The 26,949-nt window shown below is 44.0% G+C and overlaps 1 protein-coding gene across 1 annotated transcript in view; it reads left to right on the top strand.

Annotated features, from left to right (window-relative positions):
* TLL2 (tolloid like 2) overlaps positions 1-26,949 on the top strand; it is a 151,024-nt gene that overhangs the window by 84,751 nt on the left and 39,324 nt on the right. Inside the window, exons 5-10 of the mRNA XM_003825413.4 lie at positions 2,130-2,247; positions 8,181-8,359; positions 9,847-9,952; positions 17,554-17,678; positions 20,397-20,512; positions 25,540-25,642. Of these exons, the coding sequence (XP_003825461.1) occupies positions 2,130-2,247; positions 8,181-8,359; positions 9,847-9,952; positions 17,554-17,678; positions 20,397-20,512; positions 25,540-25,642 (747 nt within the window). The remainder of the gene's footprint in view (positions 1-2,129; positions 2,248-8,180; positions 8,360-9,846; positions 9,953-17,553; positions 17,679-20,396; positions 20,513-25,539; positions 25,643-26,949) is intronic.

Raw genomic sequence — 26,949 nt, 5'->3', positions numbered from 1 at the left:
CAGGGTCTTACTCTGTTGCCCAGGCTGCAGTGCAGTGGCATGATCACATCTCACTGCAGCCTCAACCTTCCAGGCTCAAGCGATCCTCCCACTTCAGCCTCCTGAGTAGCTGAGACTACAGGCGCGTGCCGCCAAGCCCAGCTAATTTTTTTTTCTTAAGTGTTTGTAGAGACAGGGTTTCACCATGTTGCCCAGGCTGGTCTCAAACTCCTGAGCTTAAGGGATCCACCTGCCTTGGCCTTCCAAAGTGCTGGGATTACAGACATGAATCACCATGCCCAGCTGTTATTCTTTATTCTATATGAATGTTTTTGGGACAACAATATGATACCATCCCCACATCCTGCAGACAATGATGGGAGCCTCCCCAGTGCTGTTGTGCTAGTCCATTTGTGTTGCTCTAAGGGAATACCTGAGGCTGGGTAGTTTCTAAGGAAAAGAAGTTTGTTTTGGCTCACGGCTCTGCAGGCTGTCTGAGAAGCATGGCGGCAGCATATCTGCTCCTGGTGAGGCCTCAGGAAGCTTGCAATCATGGCGGAAGGCAACAGGAAGCCAGAATATCACATGGTGGGAGGGAGCAAGAGAGAGGTGGGGTAGGTACCACACACTTTTAAACAACCAAATCTCTCATGAACTCATAGCGAGAGCTCATTCACCAAGGGGATGGCGCTAAGCCCTTCTTGAGGGACCCACCCCCATGACCCAAACACCTCCCACCAGGCCCACCTCCAACACTGGGGATTATGTTTCAAAATGAGATCTGAAGGGGACAAACATCCAAGTGATGTCAGCTGTTTTGTTTTGCTTGTAATTTTTGTTTTTGTTTTGCAATGAGGGCCCTGTAGAACTCAGACCTCCAACTCCCACCATCCTTCATACTTCCCAGACAACTATTTTTTCCTAGATCCTTCTCATTGCTTCCAGGAAAATTTAAACAGTCTTCCTTCTAGATTTTGAAAAGAACTGACTGACTATACGTAACTGTCAGCCTGGAGTTTTATTATTCAGCAAATTTCCACTCAAGGAAATACCAAGACAGGTTCAGAGAAAGTATGAAGTTCACCTATTTTCAAAGGCCTGGAAGAAAAATTAGGCTCAAGGATTCCCCACAAGACACTGAAACCCCATGCAAAATTACACAGATGTACATGCAAATAGAAATTTTAGAGTGCATGGGAGCACCCCCCTACAGGTCTAAAAGAAAATGAGGGGGTGAAGTGCAGTACTGGTGAGCTGGAGTTGACTCCCCCCTACTTCAAAAGCCTGTAGTTTCCAAATCGAAAAACCTGGATAAGGTTTTGTAAAAGTTTGGAAAATACTTTCAATACAAAGGAAAATTTGGGAAGCCCAGGATATTTTGAAAATCTATTTTTACCCTCCCTTCCAATCCACAAACTCCTACTCTCTAGGTTTTGGCAGCTCAGAAAAGTTACGTTGTATTTTTAGCAAGGGAAATCCTGATTCCTGAAAATTCCTGGAGTATTTCTATTCTGAACAAGCTTTTTTTTTTTTTTTTAAATATTTAATTGACAAATAAAAATTGTATATATTCAAGGTATACAACGTGAAGATTTGATATATTATGTCTCGATCACCATAATCAAATTAATTAGCACATCCATCACCACCCATGCTTACATTGGGGGCTGGTGAGGACACAAAATCTGTTCTTTTATCAAATTTCAAGTAAACAATACAGTATTATTAACAATCTTTTTTTTTAAATTGTTGGAACATCCTTTGTCTTAACTCAGCATGCTTTAAAGCATCTAAGGAGGCTGGGTGCCGTGGCTCATGCCTGTAATCCCAGCACTTTGGGAGGCTGAGGCTGGCGGATCACCTGAGGTCAGGAGTCAAGACTAGCCTGACCAACATGGAGAAACCCCATCTCTACTAAAAATACAAAATTAGCCGGGCGTGGTGGCACATGCCTGTAATTTCAGCTACTGGGGAGGCTGAGGCAGGAGAATCGCTTGAACCCGGGAGGCGGAAGTTGCAGTGAGCCGAGATCGCACCATTGCACTCCAGCCTGGGCAACAAAGGCAAAACTCCATCTCGAAAGAAAAAAAAAGCATCTAAAGAAAATATGGACCCATCATTGAAGTCGAGTGCTTGCCCTGTTGTTTCAGGGAGCCAGAGGGCCATTTTTAAGCAGGCCATGAGACACTGGGAGAAGCACACCTGTGTGACCTTCATAGAAAGGACGGATGAGGAAAGCTTTATTGTATTCAGTTACAGAACCTGTGGGTAAGTAAACGAAAGCGAGGCCACCTCTGCAGAATCAGTCGGATGGCTCATGAGTGTTGAATTTTCTCTGTAAACCTAAGTATTTCCAATGAGCTGTTATATAGAGGAGTCCAGGGTTTGCTAGAAACTTTCTGCCCTTGGTGAAATTACAATCCAGTGGCAAAGCTGATGGGCCATGAGGAAGATTCCAGGAGACTCCATGAAGACCAGGGGTACTGGCACTAGAAGAGCAACAGAAGGAACTGGTGGTGTGTCATGTGAAGACTTAAGGCAGTGGTTCTTAACCTCTTGGGGTTTGTGTCCCCATTTAGAATCTGATGAAGCGGTGGGCTTTCCTTCTTCAAGAATAGATGAATATGTATGTAAAATTTTGCATTTAATTTGAGGGATTCTACAGGTTTACAAACTTCCTTCAGAAAACATAATATGTAATAAAATGACTGGCTTATGACTAAAGTTATCTGTTATGTCAATAAATATGTATGATATACTTTCCTACTGAAAAGGTTCTCATGTTGGATCAAAAACCCAAACCCGGCCAGGAGCGGTGAGTCACGCCTGTAATCCCAGCAGTTTGGGAGGCTGAGGTGGGCAGATCACCTGAGGTCGGGAGTTCCAGACCAGCCTGACCAACATGGTGAAACCCCATCTCTACTAAAAATACAAAATTAGCCAGGTGTGGTGACACATGCCTGTAATCCCAGCTACTTGGGAGGCTGAGACAGGAGAATCGCTTGGAGCTGGGAGGCAGAGGTTGCAGTGAGCCAAGATCCCGCCATTGCACTCCAGCCTGGGCAACAAGAGCAAAACTCCATCTCAGAAAGAAAACAAAACAAAACAAAACAACAACAACAAAAAAAACCAAACCCAACTACATGGTCTATACATAAGATGATTACTGAATAAAACAACCTAGAGAGGTTTAAAAGTAAAAGGAAAGAAGCCATACAGGTAAATGCTAACAAAAAGAAAGCTGGGATCCCAATTTTAGTCATTGACTAGGTTTTCATTGTTTTGTTGTTTTTGTTTTTAAAGTCAGAAAATGTTAAAAGCTGAGACACTTTATAATGAGAAAGGGTATAAGGGACAGTGAGAATATAACTGTCATAAATCTTCATGCACCAAATAGCATAGCATCAAGAGTCATAAAACAAGCCCCAGGGAATTCAAGGGGAAATTGACAGAAATGCTCAGTAGCACGAGACTTAATTCATTTCTGTCAGCCCAAGTAAGTCAGTGTCACGTTGACCAAAAAATAAGTAGAGATTCACAGAGGATTTGAAAAATACAGTTAATAGAGTTGATTCTATAGGTCTATCAGATTCTATAACCTCATAACACATTTTTTTAAATGGCCCATCTATTAAGCATTAAGAACATCTTAACAAATTCTTAAAGGCAGAAATAGCATTAAGATATTTTCTGATTGCAAAGCAGTGAAACTGGACATAACATAATAACAAAAATAGAATAAACATTAGCTGGTAAGTTAAAAGTCCCCCCATGCTTCCATTTTTATGGCTCTTAGGTCATAAAAACAGCAAGATTAAAATTGCAGAATGTCTAGATAATGAAAGCCCTATGGTTCAAAATAAAAGAGATATAGCTAAAGCTATGTCTGGACAAAAGCCCACAGACTTAAATATCCACATCACCCATTGACAATAGTGACAATGAAATATTCAATTCAAAGAAGCTAGTAAAAATAAATACTTACAACCCACCACCATCACCACAACAAAATAAACCTAAGGAGAGCACAAGGAAACAGACAAGGTGAAACATTACAGGGCTAACAAATTCAAGAGTAAATTATTTGAATAAACAAACAAACAGAAAACAACAGATAAACCACTTGTTAGTTTAATTGAGACAAAATATGATTACATAGAAATACATAAGATTAGAGATGAAAATGGGAGAAATAGCCACAGATTCAGCAGAATCACAAAGGAGTAGTTTGCAAAACTCTAGGGCAAGAAGTGTGAAAATGTGGATAATGTGAAAGTCTTCAAGGTAAAAATAAAGTACTGATACCGACCAAGAACTTTGAATGAAATTGAAGAACGGAGGGAAAAAGTCATCTCCCACAAAGCACCAGACCCAGAGTTTCACAGGTGAATTCTTTCAAAACTTCAAAAACAGATTATTCTGGTATACTTAAACTTTTTAGAGCATAGAGAAAGATGAACGCTTTCAAATTACTTTTGAGGAACTGTTATGGCATTGCTACCTTGAAATGAAAAGGATGGCACCAAATAAATAGAGAAAGAAAGGAAAACATGATAAAAAAGATAAGAAAGAAAAAATTATAGACTAATCTCACATGTGAATAGCCATGCAAAATCCTAAATAAAATGTTAGCACGTAGAATTCAGCAGCAGAAGAAAAGAAGAGGAGGCTGCCAAATACATTTATCTAGGGAATACAAGATTAGTTCAACATTAGGAAATCTATTCTCAAGATTGATTGGTCAAAGAAGAGAAGCTATATTCATATCTCAATAGATGCTAAAAGGCACCTGTACAATACAACATGCAGTTTTTGTTTTAAAAAAGTAACCAAGATAGCACAGAAATAGATGTCAAGGATAGATTCTTGCATTATATATATGTAAGTATAAATATACATTTATATAAATAACTTCCAACCAAAAGCCAATATCATGTTTATCGATGATACTTCTAGAAGCATTTAATTTTAGTTAAAATCATGAACAAGTTTAAGATGTTTAGGGTTACCACAATTATTTAGCATTGTTTTGGAATTGCTAATTAATATAAATTAGACAAGAGAAAGAAAGAAAAACTGTGAATATTGGCAGGAACAAGGCAATGTTTGCACTGATGGGAGGTAATGTGACTGTGTGCCTAGAAACCCCAGAATATCAATTGAAAAGCTGTTAGAAACACAAGGAGACTCTATTAAGTGACCACAAAATTAATTAATTAACAAAAATAGGTGACTGCTTTTCTTTATACATGAAATAGTGTGATACACTTTTATGATGGGAAAAAAATCACAACTTTAATAGAAACATAATAGATACTATATCTAAGACTAAACATAAATGTGCCAGACCTATAGGAAGAAAATGCTAAAACTCCAAGGAACCTAAAAAAAAAAAGTAAAAATAGAAAGCATATTGCTTCCTGATGTAGGGATACTCAACATAGTAAAGATGTCAGAACTCCCTAAAATAAGCTGTACATTCATGCCTTTCTGATTTAAACACCAACATTTATAGATATATACGTACATGTGTATGTATGCATACATATTTTTAGAACTTGAACAAATGATACTAGAGTTTATCTGGAGGAACAACCATGTAGAAATAATGAGAGAGAGAGAGAGAGAGAAAGAGAGAGAGAGACAGAGAGAGAGAGAGAAAACAGTAATGACAGAGGTAGCTATCTAATGGTCTAACCAAACATGCAGAATATTAAAATGCAAAAGGAAGATAATAACAAAACAGTTTGGAACTCAAGGGAAAAATAGATATATACAAAAAAGGGTCCAAAATGAATATACCTATACACAAATTTGGGTAACATTTTAAATGAGTGGGAGAAAGATCAGTTAGTCAATTGGGATATTTGAATATTGGGATAATTTAGATAACTCTCTGTGAAAAAAAAAAAAAGCTGGACTCCTACCTCACTTCTTATACCAATAACTATTCTAGCTAGATCAAAGATGTAAGTATTAAAGAAAAAGAAATGGAAGAAAGAAAGAAAAAATCGAAGAGTATAGGAAGGAAACAAGAGTAGATTTTATTTATAATCTTGAAATATGGATGACCTTTCTAAGCAGCACATAAGAAAATGAATACATTTTATAATACTAACATTAAAAACTTTTATAATGCAAAAAGAAAACAAAATAATACATAAAAACAAAGTCAAATGAGAACTAACAAAGTGAGCAAAATACTTGCAACACTCTTGACTAGTTTCCCTAATTTACAAAGGGTTCTTAAATATCAATCATAAAAAAATGGACAACCCAAAAGAAAACAGGGGTAAGAGGTGATCACATAGTTCACAGAAAAAAAATAAAAATGTCACTTAAAATATGTGAAAAACTATCCACCCTCAATGCAGTGAAATCCCATTTTTTACCTATCCAATTGGAAAATAGTTTGATAAAACCAGTGTTGGCCAGGATGAGGGAAATAGGACTTAAACATTTGTTTAAGCTTCTGTGAGTAAACAGTAGGTGTATATATTTGTTGGCTACCCGAGATGTTTTGATACAGGCATGCAACGTGAAATAATCACATCATGGAGAATGGGGTATCCCTCCCCTCAAGCATTTATCGTTTGTCTTACAAACAATCCAGTTACACTCTTTTAGTTGTTTTTAAATGTACAATTAACTTATTATTGACTATAGTCACTCTGTTTTTTTGGTCAAATAGTATATCTTATTCATGCTTTCATTTTTTTTTCTTTACCCATTAACCATCTCCACCTTCCCCACCAGTCCCCCACTACTCTTCCAGCCTCCAGTAACCATCCTTCTAATCTCTATCTGCATGAGTTCAATTGTTTTAATTTTTAGCTACCACAAATAAGTGAGAACATATGATGTTTGTCTTTCTGTGCCTGGCGTATTTCACTTAACGTAATGATCTCCAGTTCCATTCCTGTTGTTGCAAATGACAGGATCTCATTCTTTTTTAGGCTAAATAGTACTTCATTGTGTACTTGTACATATTTTCTGTGTGTACACATTTTCTTTATCCATTCAACTGCTGATGGACACTTAGGTTGCTTCCAAATCTTAGCTATCATGAACAGTGCTGCAACAAACATGAGAGTGCGGATATCTCTTCAATAGACTGATTTCCTTTCTTTTAGGTAAAGAGAAAGGGGCTTTTAATATCTTACTAGTGAGTATATAAACAGACAACATTTTGGGAGTGCAATTTGACAGTATCTATCAAAATTTCAAATGCACATATCCTTTTATCCATGAATCCCACTGGTAGAAATTTACACTACCATTTCCTTGTTTCATTTGCTGTTGTTTTTATTTGTTTTGCTTGTCATCCTCTCCCCCGAGGCCTTGTTAAAATAGCAAAAACTGGAGTTACAGCCGAGACGTACATTAATAGAAGACTGATGAAATAAATTTTAGTATTACAAAAATGTATATAAGTATTATTTGAAAAAAATGATTGTGCCCAGAAGGGAGTCATCTCTAAGGCTCCTCTGATAATGACAACAAGTTGCATGCATTATAGACACTCATCTGCCTCCTTCCCGTGACTCTTCTCCTTTTCATTAAAAATGGCCCAGCAGGGACTCCAGCACCTTGCAGGTGGAGGGGTAGAGTATGGTATGGACTTTATGTCAGAGAGAGACCATATCTTTTGTCGGCTTTTCAAGAAGATTCATAACCACAAAAAGCTCAAGAACCATTTTTGGAGGGAATTTCTGCATTGGGTCATTGGGTGGGAAGTTGGACAATGAGAGCACTTTCACCTCTGAAATTCTGTTTCTTTTCTTTTTTTTTTTTTTTTTGAGACGGTGTTTCACTCTTGTTATCTAGGCTGGAGTGCAGTGGCGTGATCTTGGCTCACTGCAACCTCTGCCTCCGGGGTTCAAGCAGTTCTCCTGCCTCAACCTCCCAAGTAGCTGGGATTACAGGCACACACCATCACATCTGGCTAATTTTTATATTTTCAGTAGAGACAGGGTTTCACCATGTTGGCCAGGCAGGTCTCAAACCCCTGACCTCAGGTGATCCGCCCACCTCGGCCTCCCAAAGTTCTGAGATTACAGGCGTAAGCCACTGCACCCGGCCTGAAATTCTGTTTCTTTTACATGCACACACGCACACACATACAGAGTGGGAGGGGGGACTTGCCTCTTGCTCTGAATGTCTTCTGACCTGCTGACCTGGGTATTCCTGCAATTGTCCAGCTGTTGCTCCTATGTTGGGCGCCGAGGAGGAGGCCCACAGGCCATATCCATTGGGAAGAACTGTGACAAGTTTGGCATTGTGGCTCACGAGCTGGGCCATGTGGTTGGGTTTTGGCATGAACACACCCGGCCAGACAGAGACCAACATGTCACCATCATCAGGGAAAACATCCAGCCAGGTAAGGAGGCTTGTGTGGAGTCTGGAAGGCACCGGTCGAGAAGGTGGCAACCTCAGGGACAGGAGGGAGGGAAGGAGGGGACTTGCTGGGAGCTGAGCAATGCTAACTGCTGAATATGGAGCAATGACTCTGTTGTACAGGCCCTTCTCACCAGTCTGACCACTGTCCATCTGTGGCTTCCTGGGAGGTCATCTGCCATAGCTTGTAGGTTGGAGCAGAAGCAAAATGATTTTCCATGTTTTAAAGGACATTGAAATCTAACTCCATTTCCTGAAAGGAACACAGTCGACCAGAACACTGTTACAGCATCAGAGCTGATAAGCCAAAAAAAAAAAAAAAAGAGTTCTCCTGGCTGCTTTTATGAGTTATTTTTGCTGACTTAGGCAACATATTTTCTGAAACTGAAATACAATTAGGACATGAACACATGTAAAAACAGTGTTTCTGCCTAGAAACATTCTGCCCCAAGGCAGATAAAGTGTCTAGATTAAAAAAAAATACTCTCTTATGTCAAATAATTTTATATGGAAGTTAATATTGAGCATGAAAAGTAGCTAGTTGAAGAATATGATTGCCTTACAAATGCTTTAGAGAATCTGAATTGTGAGCTATTTAGGATTGAACTTAACTCTCTGATTCATTTTCTTTTGTTTCTTCAAATTGCAAGATCAGGTTTTTGTTTGTTTGTTTTGTTTTTTTGTTTGTTTTTTGAGACAGAGTCTCACTCTTGCTGCCCAGGCTGGAGTGCAGTGGCGTGATCTTGGCTCACTGCAACCTCCGCCTCCTGGGTTCAAGGGATTCTCCTGCCTCAGCCTCCTAAGTAGCTGGGATTACAGGCACCCGCCACCACGCCCAGCTAATTTTCGTACTTTTTTTTTTTTTTTTGAGACAGAGTCTTGCTCTGTCACCCAGGCTGGAGTGCAGTGGTGCGATCTTGGCTCACTGCAAGCTCCGTCTCCTGGGTTCACGCCATTCTCCTGTCTCAGCCTCCCAAGTAGCGGGGACTACAGGCACCCACCACCATGCCCGGCTAATTTTTTGTATTTTTAGTAGAGACGGTGTTTCGCCATGTTGGCCAGGCTGGTCTCGAACTCCTGACCTCAGGCGATCCACCCGCCTTGGCCTCCCAAAGTGCTGGAATTACAGGTGTGAGCCACGGCACCTGGCCCAGAGTTTTTTATTTTTATTTTTTATTTTTTGCGGGGGCAAGCAAGTTGATAACTAATCTGTCTGCAAACTTACTTTAGAGGTTTGAGTGGCATTTGGGGATAGGTCTTGGGTGGTGGGGTTGGGAGAACACAGGGCTTGCTGGAGGTTTCAAATTTCTAATTATTAAAAACAACAAGAACCACTACAAGCCCTGTTATTTGACTGACTGGGCCAAGAGAGCCCTGGGAAGTTGTTATGGGCCCTCCTTCTCCTTCCTCTGCCTCCTTTCAGGTGCCCGACTTGGTTTTCAAAGGGCTTAACACAGTGTTGTGTCACAGGTCAGGAGTATAATTTCTTAAAAATGGAAGCTGGGGAAGTGAGCTCTCTGGGAGAGACATACGACTTTGACAGCATCATGCACTACGCCCGGAACACCTTCTCAAGGTCGGAATCTATGCTTATGCCTCGTCTGTGTTTTACTGTGCCTGCGGCAGGCTTGGGTTGGATTCCTGGAGGTCTGCGGAGAGTGGGTCTCTGCATGCTCCTAGCACGGCTGGCCTGTCTGTCCTTGAAATACAGTGGCCTCTGCGCTGCAGTGAAATATAATCTAATCAGGTTCCCGTTAATAAGATTGAATCCCATTGTGAAGCTAGCATTCCATCATGCCCTAATGTCACAAGCAGCAAACTGGAAAAGGGAAGTTATCGAGAGGTTGGCTGGGATAATAACTTAGAGGCTCTGTGTCAAATTTCCAGTGGGTGGGGGGAGTCTTTTTTCTAGAAGCATGGTGGTGCTCACCAATTCTCCTAGCAGAGGTTTGGTTTATTGGAAACTAGGCGGTGTCAAGGCTGGGAGGGCTGTAAATCATCGATTCATTTTAGAGCTGAAGACAATGAGGCTCCAGCCAGCTCTCAGATGGACAGGTAGCTGAGGACTGGAGTGAGAGCAAGGATCCAGGTTCCCACCTGCAGGTCACAGATGATGGAAGCCGCTGTATTCAAGTAGGGCTGGGCCGTTTATTTATGGCTGGCATGGGCAGGGTCTGTTCTGATGAGCTGTTCTGATGTGCTGTGCCTAGCAGACATTAAAGATTTTCAGTATTTTCCCTGCTTCTAGACCCTGTAAGTGCTTTGTGTGCAGAAGTTTTTCCCTACTTGTCCCAGTTTTGTAGTTCTTTCTACCGTTGAGTTAAAGGAGTCACAGAGAACAAATATTTTCTCTCTTGGTACTTTCTCTTCAGTCTCCTGTTAAAACCAGCTGTTTGCTTGTTTATTTATTTAGTCTTTCCCCCAAAGTGATCTGTGGTGACTTCCAATATACACATGAGATAACAAAGATAAATAATAGGTGAGAAAACTGGGGGAAAGGAGAAGGAAAAATATGGCTAGAAAGCTAAGTTGAGGCCCAGAATAAGTTTAGTGCTCAGAGTTATATGCTGTGAGGTCGTGTACACTTGGTTAGAGTTGGCAGCAAATCCTGCCCTGTGCTTCCTAGCAGTCACAGCAAAGAGGGAAATAATCCATTCCGTGAGTCTCCATGTCCATAAAGATGAAAGGAATTCATTTGCTCAGAAAACATATGGCTCTTGGGAGTGAAAGGGACACTGTTTGCCAAGGGCTCCTTGGTTCTTGGGCAAGGCTGCCAAAAGCATCCTGTTGATGAGTTTGTTGATAGGACTATGGGAGAAATCCTCTAAATCTCAGCATCCCAAGTTCTCAGGGGGTACTGCTCCTCTGGCCACACAGCTGCTTTAGTCATGATCTCTATCCTGCACCTAGACATGAGCTATAATGGGTGGAGTTGTGTTAAAGCTGGCATCTTCGACAGCACTTGGGAGTGGCGTGAAATTGAGCCTTCCTGGCCTCTTTGACCTTCTCCTGGCTCTTTTCCAAAGATAGTAAAAGAAACATGGTGTGATGAAGAGACCACTGAACCGAGAGGCAGAAGCCGGGTTCTAGTCATAGTTCTCCTGTGACCCTTGCCTTTGAGGGAGGCAGACAGTAATTAGGGGCAGCTGTGTGATGGTTAAATCTCCACCTCCACAGGCCTTGGTTTCCTTGTGAGAGGGTTGGACTAGATGTTCTCTGAGCCCCTTCCAGCTCTAACCTTTCATGTTGCAATTTCTCAATCCGATGCAGATGGGTGAGGGGTTGACAGATATGATCTCATTCACTGCCATACAGGAAATATGAAGCTGGAAGGCCCTCCTCTTCCAGATTAGGAAACTGAGACATTGAGCGATCCACCCTGAGGCTGTGTGCAGGGAGTCTCAGGATGCCAGTGCAGTGTGCAAATATCCAAGGGGGAGGCAATGCTTGGGTCTTGGGGTGGGCTGATTCACCTGTTTGGGAAATGGTGCAGGGAATAGCCAAAGGCCCACCCCATCATCCAGGAGTTACAGGCTGCTACTAGAGACCAAGTATCAATTTTGTCAAGGAATCTATGTCAAGTTGGCCCAAGGGAGAAGCTTTTTCCTTGGGTCTTGTTTCTGTAGCTGCCATAACTCTTCATATTGCTTTTTAATTTATCTATTAATAATTATTAATTTATATATTCATATTAATTTATTCAATTTATATATTCATATAATTTATATATTCAAATGAGATCAATATTCATTTAATTTATCTATTAATAATTATTAATTTATAAATTCATATATTAATTTATATATTCATATATATACATATATATTCATATATATTCATATGTATCTGTTGCATTCCCTTCTCTGGCAGTAGACTGAGATCCTTGAGGACAGAGACTATCTCATTCTCTTCTAGTCCCCAGCACCCAACATAGTGCCTGGCACCTAGTAGGTATTCAATAGCCATTTGCTAAATGAATAAATTAATGAATGAGTTCAAAGGGGCCAGGAGGACCTGCAATGGTGGGGAATAGGTGAGGGTAGAAATTTCCATTATGCTCATTGCAGTTCTTTCCATGTGCTCACCAATGCGATGGCTACTTTATTAAGGTGAATCTGTAAGTCTGTACCATGTAGGGCATTTGTGTGCTGTAGGGACTGCACTGCCTTCTCACCGCCTGCTCCGTGCCAGGTACTGCACAAGCTCTGGAGCCAGAGGCCAGGACAGGATGCAGGCAGAGGATCTTCCAGCACCAGCGTTTCTTCTTGTCTTTCTTTTTGAAATATATATATGTATTTTTTTTTCTAGGATTGCTAGCTCGTAATACCATGCCTTTTGTCCCTCAGGGGATAACCACTTCTAATGCTATTGTCAATGTGAACCATCAGCCCAGACCAGTGGAACTCCATGGGCCAAACCCATGAAATAAAAATTCCTCATCAAAATTCCCCAGAATCTCTAGGAGGGAGATCAGCAGGGGCAGCACACAGGAGGATGGGCAGCTAGGAGCAGAGCAGCTCGCCGAGGGCAGGCAGCCCCTCCTGCTACTGTTACATTAGCTACTGCTGCAGAGCAATTGACCCCCAAGCTTAGTGACTTACAACAGCAGCTTATTATTTTTGATGATACTGTGGGTTAGTTAGTCAGGCTTGTTCTTCTCTGGTCTTTCCTGGGATCACTTACAGCAACAGTCATCTGACAGATTGATTGGGCTGGGGAGTCCAGAATTACCAGTCACATGCCTGGCACTTGGTGCTGCCTGTTCATGCCCCTCTGTTCTCTCTGGGAGCCCCTTGGTTCTCCTTCATGTGGCGTCTCATCCTCCAGTAGGCTAGACCAGGCTTTACACTGCATGGGGACTCAGAGTTCCAAGAGAGCAAGCGGGGAAGCTGCAAGCCTCTTAAGGCCCCAGCTCTGGAACTTGCATGACATCACTTCTGCCACATTCTATTGGTCAAAGCAAGCCACAAGGCCAGCCCCAAACTCAAGCAAGTGGAGAAATAGACTCCACCTCTTACTGGGAGGTATGGCAGCTTCACATTGCAGTAGGATATGGCTATTAGGAGGAGTGACTTTTTATTTTAACGATCTGCCACTGCTGCCTTGTCACCTCTGCCCCAGAGTTCAGAATGGTTTCAGCAAATCTGTTTTGTTGCAGGTGGATAACTGCATTGTCCTTTCTGCCAACTTTTTACCTGGATTTTCGGAAAACAATTTTGTTCACTGGGTTTTCACTGGGGGCTTTTCTATGAGCATTTTATCAATAGTTTCCCCACTCCCAACTCCATGTCATTACTTCTGGTCACAAAGACCCTGAAGCTGGCCTGTACCTCATGTTGGATTCTGTAAAAGGGCAGAATAGAGCCCATGGAACATATGCTGATCTGGGGAGGTGGGCAAATGCTATACCCTGCTGATAGGAAACTCAATCCTTGTGTCTCTTTACGATTGAGCTGTCTCCTTCCAACTTCATTCTCTCTAGTTTATTGCAGTTCTTCTCCCCTCCCCCTTGGTTGGACCCAGGCTGTGGGGAGCGGTCTCTTTGGAGGTTTTGCTGGGCAAAGATCCAGGAGATGAGGAGACAGTTCTCTTGTACAGGGGCCTCTTTGTTTCAGAACTCAGAGCTGACAGTTTTATTCCCTGAGGCATCTGCTGAACTCTGTCTTAGTTTAGCAGAATGTCAATGCTAAGAGTTGTCCTACATGAAAGAGGGAAGGAACGTCACCGCTGTGGTTTACACAGGGGACGGCTCTTGTAGTAAACAGCAGGAAGCTCTTGCTGGCAGCTTAGGATATGCAAGGGAGGACGTCCAGCACCAAAGAGCGGTCTGAGTGTGAGCCAGTGTTGTTCCTGATGTTTTGGTTTTTGAAGTCTGCAATGTTCTTAGCTCTATAATTTAATGTATCATAAGGCCTACTGTTCCTTGGGCAGCAGGAAACACTGGCTGGAAGGAGTAGGATTCCCAGAGGTGAGCTCCTGGCCTGCCTCTCCATGACTAGCTCTGTGCCCTGGGAAAGTCACTTAAGCTCTGCAGGCTCAGTCTTCTCCCCTGTAGAGTGAGAGCTCTTGTGATAATGGCACCTGACTCCTAGGGTGTTATGAAGATGAAATGAGTTGGTGCAAGGAAAGTGCCCAGTGCAGGGCCTGGCACATCGGAAAGTCCTATGAATGATGAGTAAGTGCAAGAACATGGCCTCTGTGCCCCAGGCCCACTGGCAAAGTCATCTACGTGATGTGGCCAGGTAGCGTGGGGTGCTTATAGACTGTGTGATCCTTATGCTTGTGCTGCAGAATTCCTTTCTGCAAGGGAACCAAGAAAATAATTACAAAAGGACACACCTTTCGTTAGGGCAGAAGTGCCTGTTTTTGGAGTAGCTAATGATTGAATTTAGGATTTTCCGCAGAGTCATCACTTGTGGTTTAAAATGTGGTAAAGTCAGTGAGGGAGGCCAAGGATTCCACTAAAGTTTCTCTACAGGAGTCCAGACTCAAAAATGAGGCCAGGGAGCTAGAGGAAGACAGGTCAAGGGTTACATGTTGGGTACAGAGATGCTGAACAGGAAATCAGCAGATGATCTATACTCCCACAGGCTAAGGTTGGAAAGTGAGCTTGAAATCTGATTTAGAAAAAAAAGTCTGCACAAAAACAAAAAGATAAAGTGATGTAACCAGGAAGAACCAGGGGTAATAGGTATTTTCTAATGTAGTGCAGAATTTAGGGAAATAGAAACAGTGCTTGAAAGAGACAGAGAGAGAGAGAGAGAAAGAGAGAGAGAGAGCATGCACAGCTAATAGCTAGGTGACATATGTACATTTTTGCTTCCATTTTGGATGTAAATAACTATTTTGCAAAGTTTTTAAAAGACAGTCCTTTATCCTGATTGCATAATTTAATTCAAGAAGCATTTTTTGAGGTCTGCTGTGCTCTAGTTTCTAAGGACAGAGATAAAACACCCAGTCTCTCTGCCTGAGGAACTTACTTTTAGCAAAGAAGACAAATACCATCACTCCTTAAGAAAAACAATACAGTATGATAAGAAGAGACTACACAAACGATTAAGACCCAGAGCAGGGAATGATAAACTCCAGATGGGAGGAGTAGAAAAGGCTTGGGGAAGACTTTTAATAAAGACATCTGATGGGGTTTTGGAGAATGAATAGGAGTTTGCAAATAGACAAAAACACAGAGGGCATGGGCAGCCTAGGGAGCGGATAGCATGTGCAAGGGCATATTTGGGGCCTACAAGGAGCTTAGTGTTGCTTAAAATAATGACATATGCTTTATTCTCGTTAAGTATTCTTTTGGTTATGGGATTAAAGAGTCAGGCTGGAGAGGAAGGCAGAAGTCAGTGAGCAAACAGCCTAGAGATCCAAGTGGTGACTGGAAGTTGGTGAAGCGTTCTAAGCAAAGAAGGCACGTGCCTCCCCTTGCATTCTGGGATGATTCCATTGCAGCATTGTGGCCAAGGGGAGCAGTAGAGTAGAAGTGGCTGAGTCTACAGGGAGAGAGGCCAGTTAAGAAGCTACTGGAAAGAGTTCAAGAATGGGGTGTTGATCACTTGAGCTATGGCAATGGTCTGGGAACAAGGAGAAGGGTATGGGTTCAAGGGGTGCAAAAAAGGTATAGTGGACAGGACCTGGCTCCTGGTTTGGTAGGAGAGTATGAGGGAGAGGGAGGAGCTGAGAATGTCCTCAGATTCAGGCTCAGGAGACAAGGATCATGGAGTGAGCAGGAGAAGGATGGAATTGTGATAAATTTGGTTTTGAGCATGTTGGATATAAGAGGCCCATAGGACAGCCCAGGGGGAGGTGTTACGAGGCATCTAGGGCTCAGCAGAGGATCCTGGGCTGGAAACAGAGGATTAGCTGTGAGGCTGCAGATGATGGTTAAAAGCCGTAGGAGCAGATGGAATATGGAGAGAGAGGACAGAGGGAGAGGGCAGAAACCCAAGGGGCATCACTGAAGGGGAAGCAGAAGTGGTTCTTGTCTCACTGCTCAGAGACAGCCGTGGCCTGGACCCAGGGAGAAGACAGTAAGGAGGGAGGAGGGCATTGGAGGTCAGTGCTGGAGAGAGGGCAGACGGAGATTGGAAGCTGTCTACTGGCAGATGAGTGGTGACCGTTGCTGATGGGGTCAGATCACAGTTGGATTGAGAAGTGAATCAGAGGTGAGCAGTTGGGGAATGGAGACAATATTTTCTAGAAACTTGGTTAAGAAGGGAAGGGCAAAAATAAGGTGGTGACTGGAGGAGACGCTGATTCAAGGAGAGGCCTAACATCCAGGAGAGGCCCCAGATAGAGGGTCTGGAAGCAGAAGAGGAGGCTCAGAGCTGGCAGCAGACAAGGCAGCAGGCGGGGTGTAAACCATGCCCACAACAGGGCCAGTGCTCAGCTGGCAACCTGATTTCCACTTGTCTAGTTTAGAAATGAAGCTGTCATTTTAGATTTCAGTCAAGTAGGAGTAGAATAAGATGTTAGAGACAGAAGGGGCTGCCATGACCATCTCAACAAATTTCTTATTGTTTAGTGGGGTAAACTGAGACTTAGAGAGGCTCAGAGAGGGGAAGGGTCTTGTCCAAGCACACGCAGGCCTAGTGTAGAAATCTCTAGTCCAGGGCTTTTTTCACTACTTCTTGTTCTCTGCATTTATCTCATTTTCCACCTGATTTCCCTCTTACCAGCAGGGCCTCCAAACTGGGACCACCAATTCATCAACCTGCACTTGCTGACCAGCCCCTGAGAGTCTCACATTGGACCAGTTCCCAAGCTCTCCCTGGGGTGGCTCCAGGACTTAACTACACACAGTACTTCCCAATGCACAGCTGCAGGGGGCGCCACTCACACCGTGGTCTCTCCAGGGTCTGGACCTGTCAGGACTTCATGAAAATGCTCAGGACACATCCCTAAGGAAGCCCCTGGGCTACCGCACTAGGGCATATTTTTACACTTGGCAGAGTCATCTTCCCACTGGAAAGCGAGTAGGCAGCTGATGAGATGGAATGTGAAAATGCTAGCATGAGCGAAGGAAACCTCTTCAGTCATGCCAGCCTGGGAGAGGCAGGCCAGGGGGCAGGAATGTTGATGGGGTTATGGGCAAGGGAATGAAGCCTAGAAATCCCAGCACAGACAGCCTGATGGCCTTGACTTTTCTTTTTCTGTCTTTTTTCCTTCCTGTAGAGGAGTTTTCTTAGACACCATCCTTCCCCGTCAAGATGACAATGGCGTCAGGCCAACCATTGGCCAGCGCGTGCGGCTCAGTCAGGGAGACATAGCTCAAGCCCGGAAGCTGTACAAATGCCCAGGTAACTATGAGCCGTGGGGACTGCCAGCACCTCCCTAGCATCTCCAAAGCACAGTCCCTATGCTGGGAAAACAACATGGGGGACCTAAAGGGACTATTCCTTGGCAGCTTTAATTTCTGGTGTCCTTCTGGTAGGAGGTGCTAGGCAGTATAGAAAGGTGAAATGGTGTCATGGTAGCAGGCAGTGAAGAGAATAATAGGTTTTAGAGTCCATTGGCAATTTCATGAGAGGCTTCAGACTTCTCTGGCAAAGCCTTTGTGTCCAGAAGGGGAAGAAGGCATAACAGAACAACAGTAAATAGGGGTGTACTGCAGTGTGTGCCCCATAACAGTAAGAGCACCTCTCCTTTCTCTGGGACTAGGGGATGTGGGTTTGGGAAAACAAGAACCAAGCTGGATTTTGCAGGAAGACAAAGAGTGAGGGAGAATGCTTTTGGGAGGATGGAAGTCAGTTTCCCAAATGCTACAAGGTGGAGGGAGTCTCAGTGCTATTAATGAGCTTGTTGCTTTGGTCTTGGGGCTTTCCTGGCCATCCTAGGTGCTGGTCAGTGGCCAGGAGTCTGCCATTGAAGATGGGACAATACTGGGATTGGAGCAAATGCCTGTTCCCTGGCCCGTTTGGAAGCGTTCCTTCCCCTTGGATTTGTCCCGTTTGTCTTCCATCCCCTTGGCTTCAGCATCATCATCATACACACACCGTCTGAGCTCTTCTAGACCCCTTTCAGCTCTTGAGCCTCAATGTAAAGCACTGGTGAGGGCAGCTGAGTTTTTACTACTGATGGGTCAGAATCCATTTCAGTGGTTTTAGGAGGATAGAAGGAAGTTCCATTACCAATAGCCTTTCCCAAACTTCGAAACCAGACACAGAGTTTGATCATGGGATGAAGTATTTGAAGTGAGGACCATCTTAGAAAATCTGGGCTGTCACATTACCTTACTAAGCAGGACCCGAGGGATGCAAAGGGCTGTGTGGGGCTTGCTTCCTCAAGAAACTTTAGAAATTATGTCCGTCCAGCTATTAGTCATCTGGGGGAGTGTTAGGGCTGAAATACAGGACACACATATCATATAACCTTACTGAATTGAACGGGAAACCTTATAGCATACCCTGGGAAATGCCATCGTATTTATTCAGTTATAACATTTATGCTGCTCACTTCCCAAAAGGATTCACAGCAAAATACCATGGAGCCACACAGTAATGTATCTGTTCTTGCAGAATGTTGATGATTATTCTAAAATAATTTCCATGGAACCCTTGGGGGTGTTGACTGCCAGGCATAATCCTCATGATGCCTGGCAGTTGTTCAGTAATGTGATATTGAAGCCCCGACATCCAGGATTTCCTGAGGCCGATAATGGGCAGTTCTCCACATATCCCTTCCTGCAGCTCCAAAAAATATGGAGCTTCCAGTAGTTCCGAGCAGTAACTGAAAGCTCAGTCAGTCGCCATGTAGAGGTTGAACTGCATGTAAGGAAAAGATGCCTAAGGATGCTGGATCTCCACATGTTAGGGTTGGCCACATAAGAGGAGGGGCTCTCAGCAAACCAGTGTCTTTGTCTTTGGAGTCTGAATCCCCAGGCATTAGAGAAATACAAAACCTGTAGTTTCCAAGGATTCATACAGGTACCCTTCATTCGTGAGGACAAATTAGGGGAAATACTTTTCACATACATAAAGACTAGGTTCTAGACTCATAACCAACCCTCAAACTTTCAAGGGCAGAATAGCCTGCTATAGAAGATTCCAGCTCCCTGTGCCTCTGCATTTTTTTGTTTTCTTGACTGCTTGATAGTTCTTTCAGAAGTGAGTAGCAGAAAAAGAAGAGGAAAGATTTAAACTAACAGCTGAAATAAGTTTCAAAACATTTTTTTCTTTTTGTCTTACCTACTTCCACTTTTTTTTTTTTTTTTTTTTTTTTTTTTTTTTTTTTTTGAGACAGAGTCTCACTCTGTCACCCAGACTGTAGACTGGAGTGCAGTGGCGCAATCTCGGCTCACTGCACTCTCCCCCTCCCAGCCTCCCAGGCTCAAGCGATTCTTCTGCCTCAGCCTCCCAAGTAGCTGGGATTACAGGTGCACGCCACTACCACCCAGCTAATTTTTGTATTTTTAGTAGAGATGGGGTTTCCCCATGTTGGCCAGGCTGGTCTCGAACTCCTGACCTCAAATGATCCACCCGCCTTGGCCTCCCAAAGTGCTGAGATTACAGGCGTGAGCCACCACGCCTGGCCTCTACTTGCATTTTCATGTTCTCTCTGCCACCGATATTATTATTAGCAATAATAATGGCATTATATATGAAGCACTCACTACGTGCCAAGCACTGAGCTGATCCATTTCATGTAATGCACACGATTTCACTAACCCTCTCAGGTAGGTCCTGCCCATCTTACAGATAAGTAAACTAAGGTCCAGCAAGTCTAGGAAACTTGCCCAAGCCACACAGCTGGCCAGAGAGCTAAGATTCATGACCTCTAGGCCATGCTCAGTCCTGAGAGCCTCAGAAGAAATTCCTGGGCGTTCCTTTTTGACTCCTAGGTCCTACTTGTGCTTTTGTTAGCCAGAAAACATCAATCTGCTTGCTACACTTCTCACCAACCTGTTCCGAGGGCTTTGGCTGGCAAAGGGGTATGTTTGCTCCGCTGCCCCGTGCAGGAGCTGCTTGGGCGGGGAGAGGTGCATATGCCACATCACAGTTGTGATTTTGCTTGTGCAGCGTGTGGGGAGACCCTGCAGGACACAACGGGAAACTTTTCTGCACCTGGTTTCCCAAATGGGTACCCATCTTACTCCCACTGCGTCTGGAGGATCTCGGTCACCCCAGGGGAAAAGGTAGGTGGGAAGCCCCCTTGGCAAATGGGACGGCACTCCTTGAGTTGGGTGAGGTGGGAGGAGTTCTTATTGTTAATAGTAAAAATAACAGCTGTTCGGTTATAAGCACCCACTGTATGCCAGGCATGGTGCTTTTGCTGCACGTTCATTATTTCTGGACTTCTCAACCAGTCTCACCCATACAAATGAAGGCTGGCATGTACTAAATATCCGCTGAGTTATAAATCAAGCTCACAGTTCCTTCCAACCTTAACAAATACACTATTATAATATCCTAGAATTTAGAATTCTGTGACACCTCGGATTGCTGCTCTGGAAGATGGCGACACGGGGAGCCAGCCCACAGCTGGCTGTTCTTCCCCCCAGCCTCCGTCTCAGCATTTGGGGCTTAAAGAACATCCCTGTTGACACCCTAGCCCACTTCCCTAAGCATCTTACACTCCTCTTTTGCAAACAGCCACTCCTTGGCTGCCCCTCCAGCGGGATGGACTGGCCAGGCATGCAGTCTACACTCAAGAAGATGGATCCAGGGCAGAGGCCCTTGCATGTCCTGGCAGTGGGCTCAGAGCTGTGTGGACAGGGAATTCCTGGATTCCTGGAGTGTGGCGTAGGACCTGGGCAAGCTCTGGGTGGACACATCCCTTTAGTCTTGAAGATTCCGTGACCCCCTAGAGCTGAGCCCAGGGCAAGGATCTCTTTCACTGTGGTCCAAGGGTGGTATGTTTTCAACCCTACTGCAGGGCACGTACTGTTATATCCATTATCTGGATAAGGAATTTGAGGCTTAAACATTAAGGAAAGTGCCAAAAGTCAAGGTAAGATACAGAACTAGAAACTGAGAACTGAGGTTTTGCTCTCCAAAGCTTATCTTTTTGCTACATGTCTCTACAAATCTGAGTGTTCTTCAAGTTGTCTCAGACTAGATGCAACTATCTTAGAGAAACCCTGTTCCCTAGGTCTAGGTTAGGGGATACCCCCAGTGTCCCCAGAGCTCTCTATAATTGTACCTGTTATAGCATGTCTCACGGTATAGTCGCTACTGGTTTATTTGACCCCCTTCTAAATCTTAAGCTCATTAAGGTTGGAGATCGTTCAGCCCCAGGGCCCCAGCACTCCACACAGTCTGTGGCACAGAATGGTCACCTGACAAGTATTTGTTGAATGGATATGTGGATGGATGAGGGGCTGAGTGAAAAACCTGCAGCTAGGGGTGGCAGTGGGGTGTGATGGAATTTTTCAGGCACCTGTAGCCAACCTTCAGGTATTTCTAATTTATAACTTTTTAAAATGTCCATCTAAATGTCAAGTTAAGCATAGTGTGCTAACTAGAGACAAATGACTAGGAACCATTGTGAGCATTTTCTGTAGACTGGATACTATCCTTAGCATATCATGTGGATCATCTAATTTAGTCCTCGTATCAACTTTGTGAAATAGGTGCTGTTGCCATACTTATTTACAGGTAAGGAATTGGACTTGCCCAAGGCTTCTAAGTTTGTTGCAGAGTTGGGATTTGAACCCAGGCAACTGGACTCTGACAGCCTGAATGCTTGACCATCATCTTATATTATTACACAAAGGGGCCAGGCTAGTAGATAGACATTTGAACGTGCATTTATATACATACATGAATGCACATGTGTGGGCACACATGTATACATCCTTCCTTTGGCTCTAAGCATTTAAGACATTAAGTATGGCTGTCATCTTGTATCTGAGACCCCAGACCTGTCTGCCTTGAGTAGATGTGAAATCCATGTGCCTGCTGGAGGCTAACAGGAGGGAGGCAGAAAGGGGGAACAGGAAGAGGTCTGGTAATTTCTAAATTATTGAACTGCTCTGCACAGCAGAGGGTGTGTGATATGTTTGAACTGTGTAAACTTCATCAAGCCTTAATTATTAGTGCTAACTGGAGACAGAGAGAATATACATCATTGAAATTTCTGCACCAATTATTTCCATTTCTGCTTCACCCAGCTTTCCCCAGAGCTGCAAGTAATTAGCAAACTTGATTGATTCGAGTATCACCTCTTGTTCACCACCTCTTTCCCCTATGGTCTTTATGGTTCACTAACGTACTTAAAATAATTAGCCTGAATAATTATCCCATTCATTCAGATCATGAATGTGTTACCAAGGAAGTTGTACTAACATTTCCTTTCTGTAATTTTAAAAAAGCAAAGGCTAAAGAATTATTGTGCAACCAGCTTACAGGTGTTACTAAGCTCTACCACCTGAATATGAGCACGGTGTGGGATAGGACAGAAATCTAAGGCACACCCCTGTCTTAAGACTGTTTATTTTGGGTCCCCCTCCCCCCACTCCCAGGGAATCTGATTTAATGGAAGGAAGGGTGTTTGCTTGGTATGAGCTTTTTCAAAGCTTCAAAGTTGATTTTAATGTGCAAGTAGGGTCGAAAAACACAGTCTAGTTTGAAAGAGGAGTGACAGCGTGCGCACACACATGCACACACACACGCACACACGTGTGCACACACACATGCATGCACATGCTCACACATGCATGCACCCACGCGTGCGCGCACACACACACAATGACAGAAGGTGAGCTGACCTGTTTTTTCCTGGCACTGACTCTTCGTTTCCTAGGAGATCGCAGGGCTTTGTGGAAGATGTGATTTGTCCTGAGACGAAACATTGGGTGGGATGGGCCCAAGGGAAGGGATGGGCACTCAACACTAATCAAGATGGGCAGCTTGCGAGGTGTGGTTAGTGTTAGTTGTGGTATGCTAAGTGTACACTCAATGTGGACTACCTGGTATTTTAAGTTGCTATTTATCGAGTGCCTATGGTGTGCCAGGCATAGCAATATACACTCTATATATGGTTTCTCGCACAGTCCCCTCAATAGCACAGTGATGTGTGTATTGTGTTACAGATGAGGAAACTAGAGGGCAAGTATTTCCCCAAGACTCCAGAGCTAGTAGATGGAGCTGAGAAGCAAATCCAGATCTAGGTAGATCTAAAGACACCGGCTCTAGAATCATTATAAGACAGAGGGTGGGGCGTTCCAAAGAGGCAAAGATCAATCGTGTTCATCAGGGCAATCAGACACAGGCTCGAGGAGGGGGACACTTGAGCAGGCCTGGGAAGGGTTTCTCTGACATGGGACTGTCAGGGAACACTGGGAAACAGGTTGCACAGGACAGGCTCTGGGGGTGTGGAAAGTAAGCAGAATTTAATTCATGAGATGGGGGCACAGAGAGCCACTGAGGTTTCCTGAGGGGTTTGGTCAACATGATATATGAGTGGAAGATTGGGAGGGGTCTGGTAAACATGAGATATGAGTGGAATATTGATCTAGAAGCCCCAGTGTGTAGAAAAAATGGGGCCACAGCAGGGAGGAGTCCAGGAATCGTGTGGGAGCAATCCAGGAGGGGGTGAGGCAGGAGGAGCGAGATGGGGTTAGAGGGGAGGGATGTGGATATCTTAAAAAGAGCTGCAGCATGGATGCTGAACAGATATGGGGGATCAACAGTAAGGATGAAGGAAAGATAATACCAAAGCTTGGCTCCTTGACCATCGAGGCAATGGCATCTCCTACAGTGGAGGAGGCTGGAAAGGAAATGCTTTGTTTGGAGGTGCTCTCACCTACTAGGGAGTGGGAAGGGCAGAGGAGCAAGAGCAGTGGGGAGAAGATAGGCCAGTGTGGTGAAAACCAGAAAGGATAAGCTCTGGGCAGAGGGGTCATGGGGCACAAGGCCAAATAACAGTCCTTTAGATTTGGTGGGGAGGGAATGGGAACCTTTGAGGAAGCCTTCCAGCCTAAGGGTTTACTTAGAGCTAGAGGGCCCCTGGGGCTGTTTGAATATAAAGAAGTGGCTAGTGGAGGGGCAGTGAGTGGAGATGCTGGAGAGAGAGGAACTGCTGAGAGCAAAGTCCTCCGGGGTTGGAAAACGAATAGAGTCAGGGGTGCAGGGGCTGGGTCAGGGCTGGAGATGAGGAAGAGTGGAGACGTGATGGAGCAGGTATGTGGGGCATGAGGAAAGGTGAGCCTGGGCCAGACAAGCCACTGCGCCTCAGGACAGTGGGAGGAGCCACAGGCACCTGGTTTAGTGGAACTTGCATGGGGGTGAAAGGCCAGGGGAAATCTGAACTCTGCTCTGGGCCATCTGCCAGGGCAGCCCCGAGCTGGTGGGCTGCAGGGGCACCAGAGCCAGTTCACAGGTACAGCACCTGTGTGCTGAGGCCCAGCCCCTGGGACCACCCAGCCCTCCCCTTCCCCCTACTAAGTAGTCACCTATTTGGCCATGGGAGCATCCACTAGCTGACCTCAGGGATGTCCAGACAGGGCTGCCAAGATGCTCCTCATGACAATCCCTCTCTTTTCAGTGTTTATACCATAGTGTTCTCATTGGCTTGGCCCATCTGCCTTTGCCCCCTTCTCTGGGCTCCCCAAAGGCAAAGGACCCTGTCTTACTGATCTTTCTATCTCAATTGGCCAGCACAGGCTGACACTCGGAAGGTGGTCAACAAACAATGATGGAGTGAATGAAAGAATGGACTAACTGTAGGAAGGTCATTAGACACACCACACCTCAGGAGAGTGAGGTCATGGCTGAGGGGAGGTTGATCGCAGAGATGTTCAGATGCACTCGGGCTAACCCCAGACCCTTTGGAATGATTGATGATGTTATAAGATCTTCTTGTATCTCTGAACTTCGCTGACCCCTTACCTCCTTCCAAATCCTCCGTCTCCATGCGCCCTGGCCAGTCTTTTTAATGCATCTCGCTTTCTGTAAACCACCTAGTGACTTCAAAAGCTCAAGTGATTCCCCAGACAGAACCGAAGGACCCATCTCCTTCTGTTTACTCCCCATCCTGCTTAAGGTTTATTATTTAATGTCCTTAGGTTTCCTGTGAGCATGCTTTTGAGACAACACTCCTACCGTGGTCTGAGAGTTCTGCATGCTAAAGGGTAACGTGAGAACACCAGTATGCAAGATATATCTTCCCAAACTCCTCAGGCTTTGCTGCCAAAACTCACTTTATGGTAATTCTTTACAGATCGTATTAAACTTCACATCCATGGATTTGTTTAAAAGCCGACTGTGCTGGTATGATTACGTGGAGGTCCGGGATGGTTACTGGAGAAAAGCCCCCCTTTTGGGTAAGTGGACTTTAGACACCGTTAAGAGGGGAGTGATGGGATGTTCCCCGGGATGCTGTTAATGTCTGGAAGGTCCACCTTGACAGCGGTCACAGGAAACTCTCAAGGTCCTCTGTCATTGTAAAACTCTGAGCACTCCATTTGGCCACACATGTTAAAAGCTTTTAAAACTGCGAATACCCTTTGACCCAGCAATTCCACTTTTTGGAATTCATCCTAGGGAACTAATTAAGGAAGTGTGCAAAGCTCTAGCTACAGGGATGTTCACTGAAGCAGGAAAAATTGCAAGCAATTTAAATGTTCAACAGTAGGGTTTGGCTGAATAAATTACGATCCATCTTTTTAATGGAAAACTTCCCAGCCATTAAAAATGAAGTTGTAGTTGACTACTGATATGGAAAGGTGTTCATGGTACACTGTTACACACAAAAAAGTATGTGACAAAAATAGAATAAGCAGTAGGATTCCATTTTGATTAAAAAATACATTTATGCATTTTATATATATATATAATGCAGGCATTGCAAATGTAGATGGCTTCAAGGATAACATGTAAGTGAAGGAGATGGGATTTGTGTAATAAAATAAGGAGTGGTGGGGGGAGTGTGGTGAACTGAACACCAAATATCCTGTCCAAAATTATTCAAACCAAAATGACTTAAAACATGTGTACAGGCTGAATTAACTAGAAGACACCACTTTGTGATCTGCAATATAAATCTCAAGTAAAAATATAAATATACATAAATAACACACTGGTTATTTCAGGGTGATAGAGTATTTTTTAAATGTATTCTGTTGTTCTTGGTTTAGCTATATTTTCCAGTTTTTCTATGATGAGCGTGTATTGTTTTGGTGAGATGAACAGGGCATGAACTCACCCATGGAAAGTTAGCTTAGAACTTTGAGTGAGACACAGTGGGCAGGTGGTGTAACAAGAAAGCTTAGTTCACCCCAGAGATGAAGGGGTGGCCTGCCCCTCCACACCTGTGGGTATTTCTAGTCAGGTGGGATGAGAGACTGAGAAAAGAAATAAGACACAGAGACAAAGTATAGAGAAACAACAGTGGGCCCAGGGGACCGGCACTCAGCACACCAAGGACCTGCATCGGCACCGGTCTCTGAGTTCACTCAGTTTTTATTGATTATTATTTTCATTATTTCAGCAAAAAGGAATGTAGTAGGAGAGCAGGGTGATAATAAGGAGAAGGTCAGCAAAAAACATGTAAGCAAAAGAATCTATGTCATAATTAAGTTCAAGGGAAGGTACTATGCCTGGATGTGCACGTAGGCCAGATTTATGTTTC

This window comes from Pan paniscus, chromosome 8 (assembly GCF_029289425.2).
Source record: "Pan paniscus chromosome 8, NHGRI_mPanPan1-v2.0_pri, whole genome shotgun sequence".
NCBI lineage: Eukaryota > Metazoa > Chordata > Mammalia > Primates > Hominidae > Pan > Pan paniscus.
The sequence above is the reverse complement of the archived record's forward strand: the minus strand, read 5'-3'. Positions and strand labels throughout refer to the sequence as shown.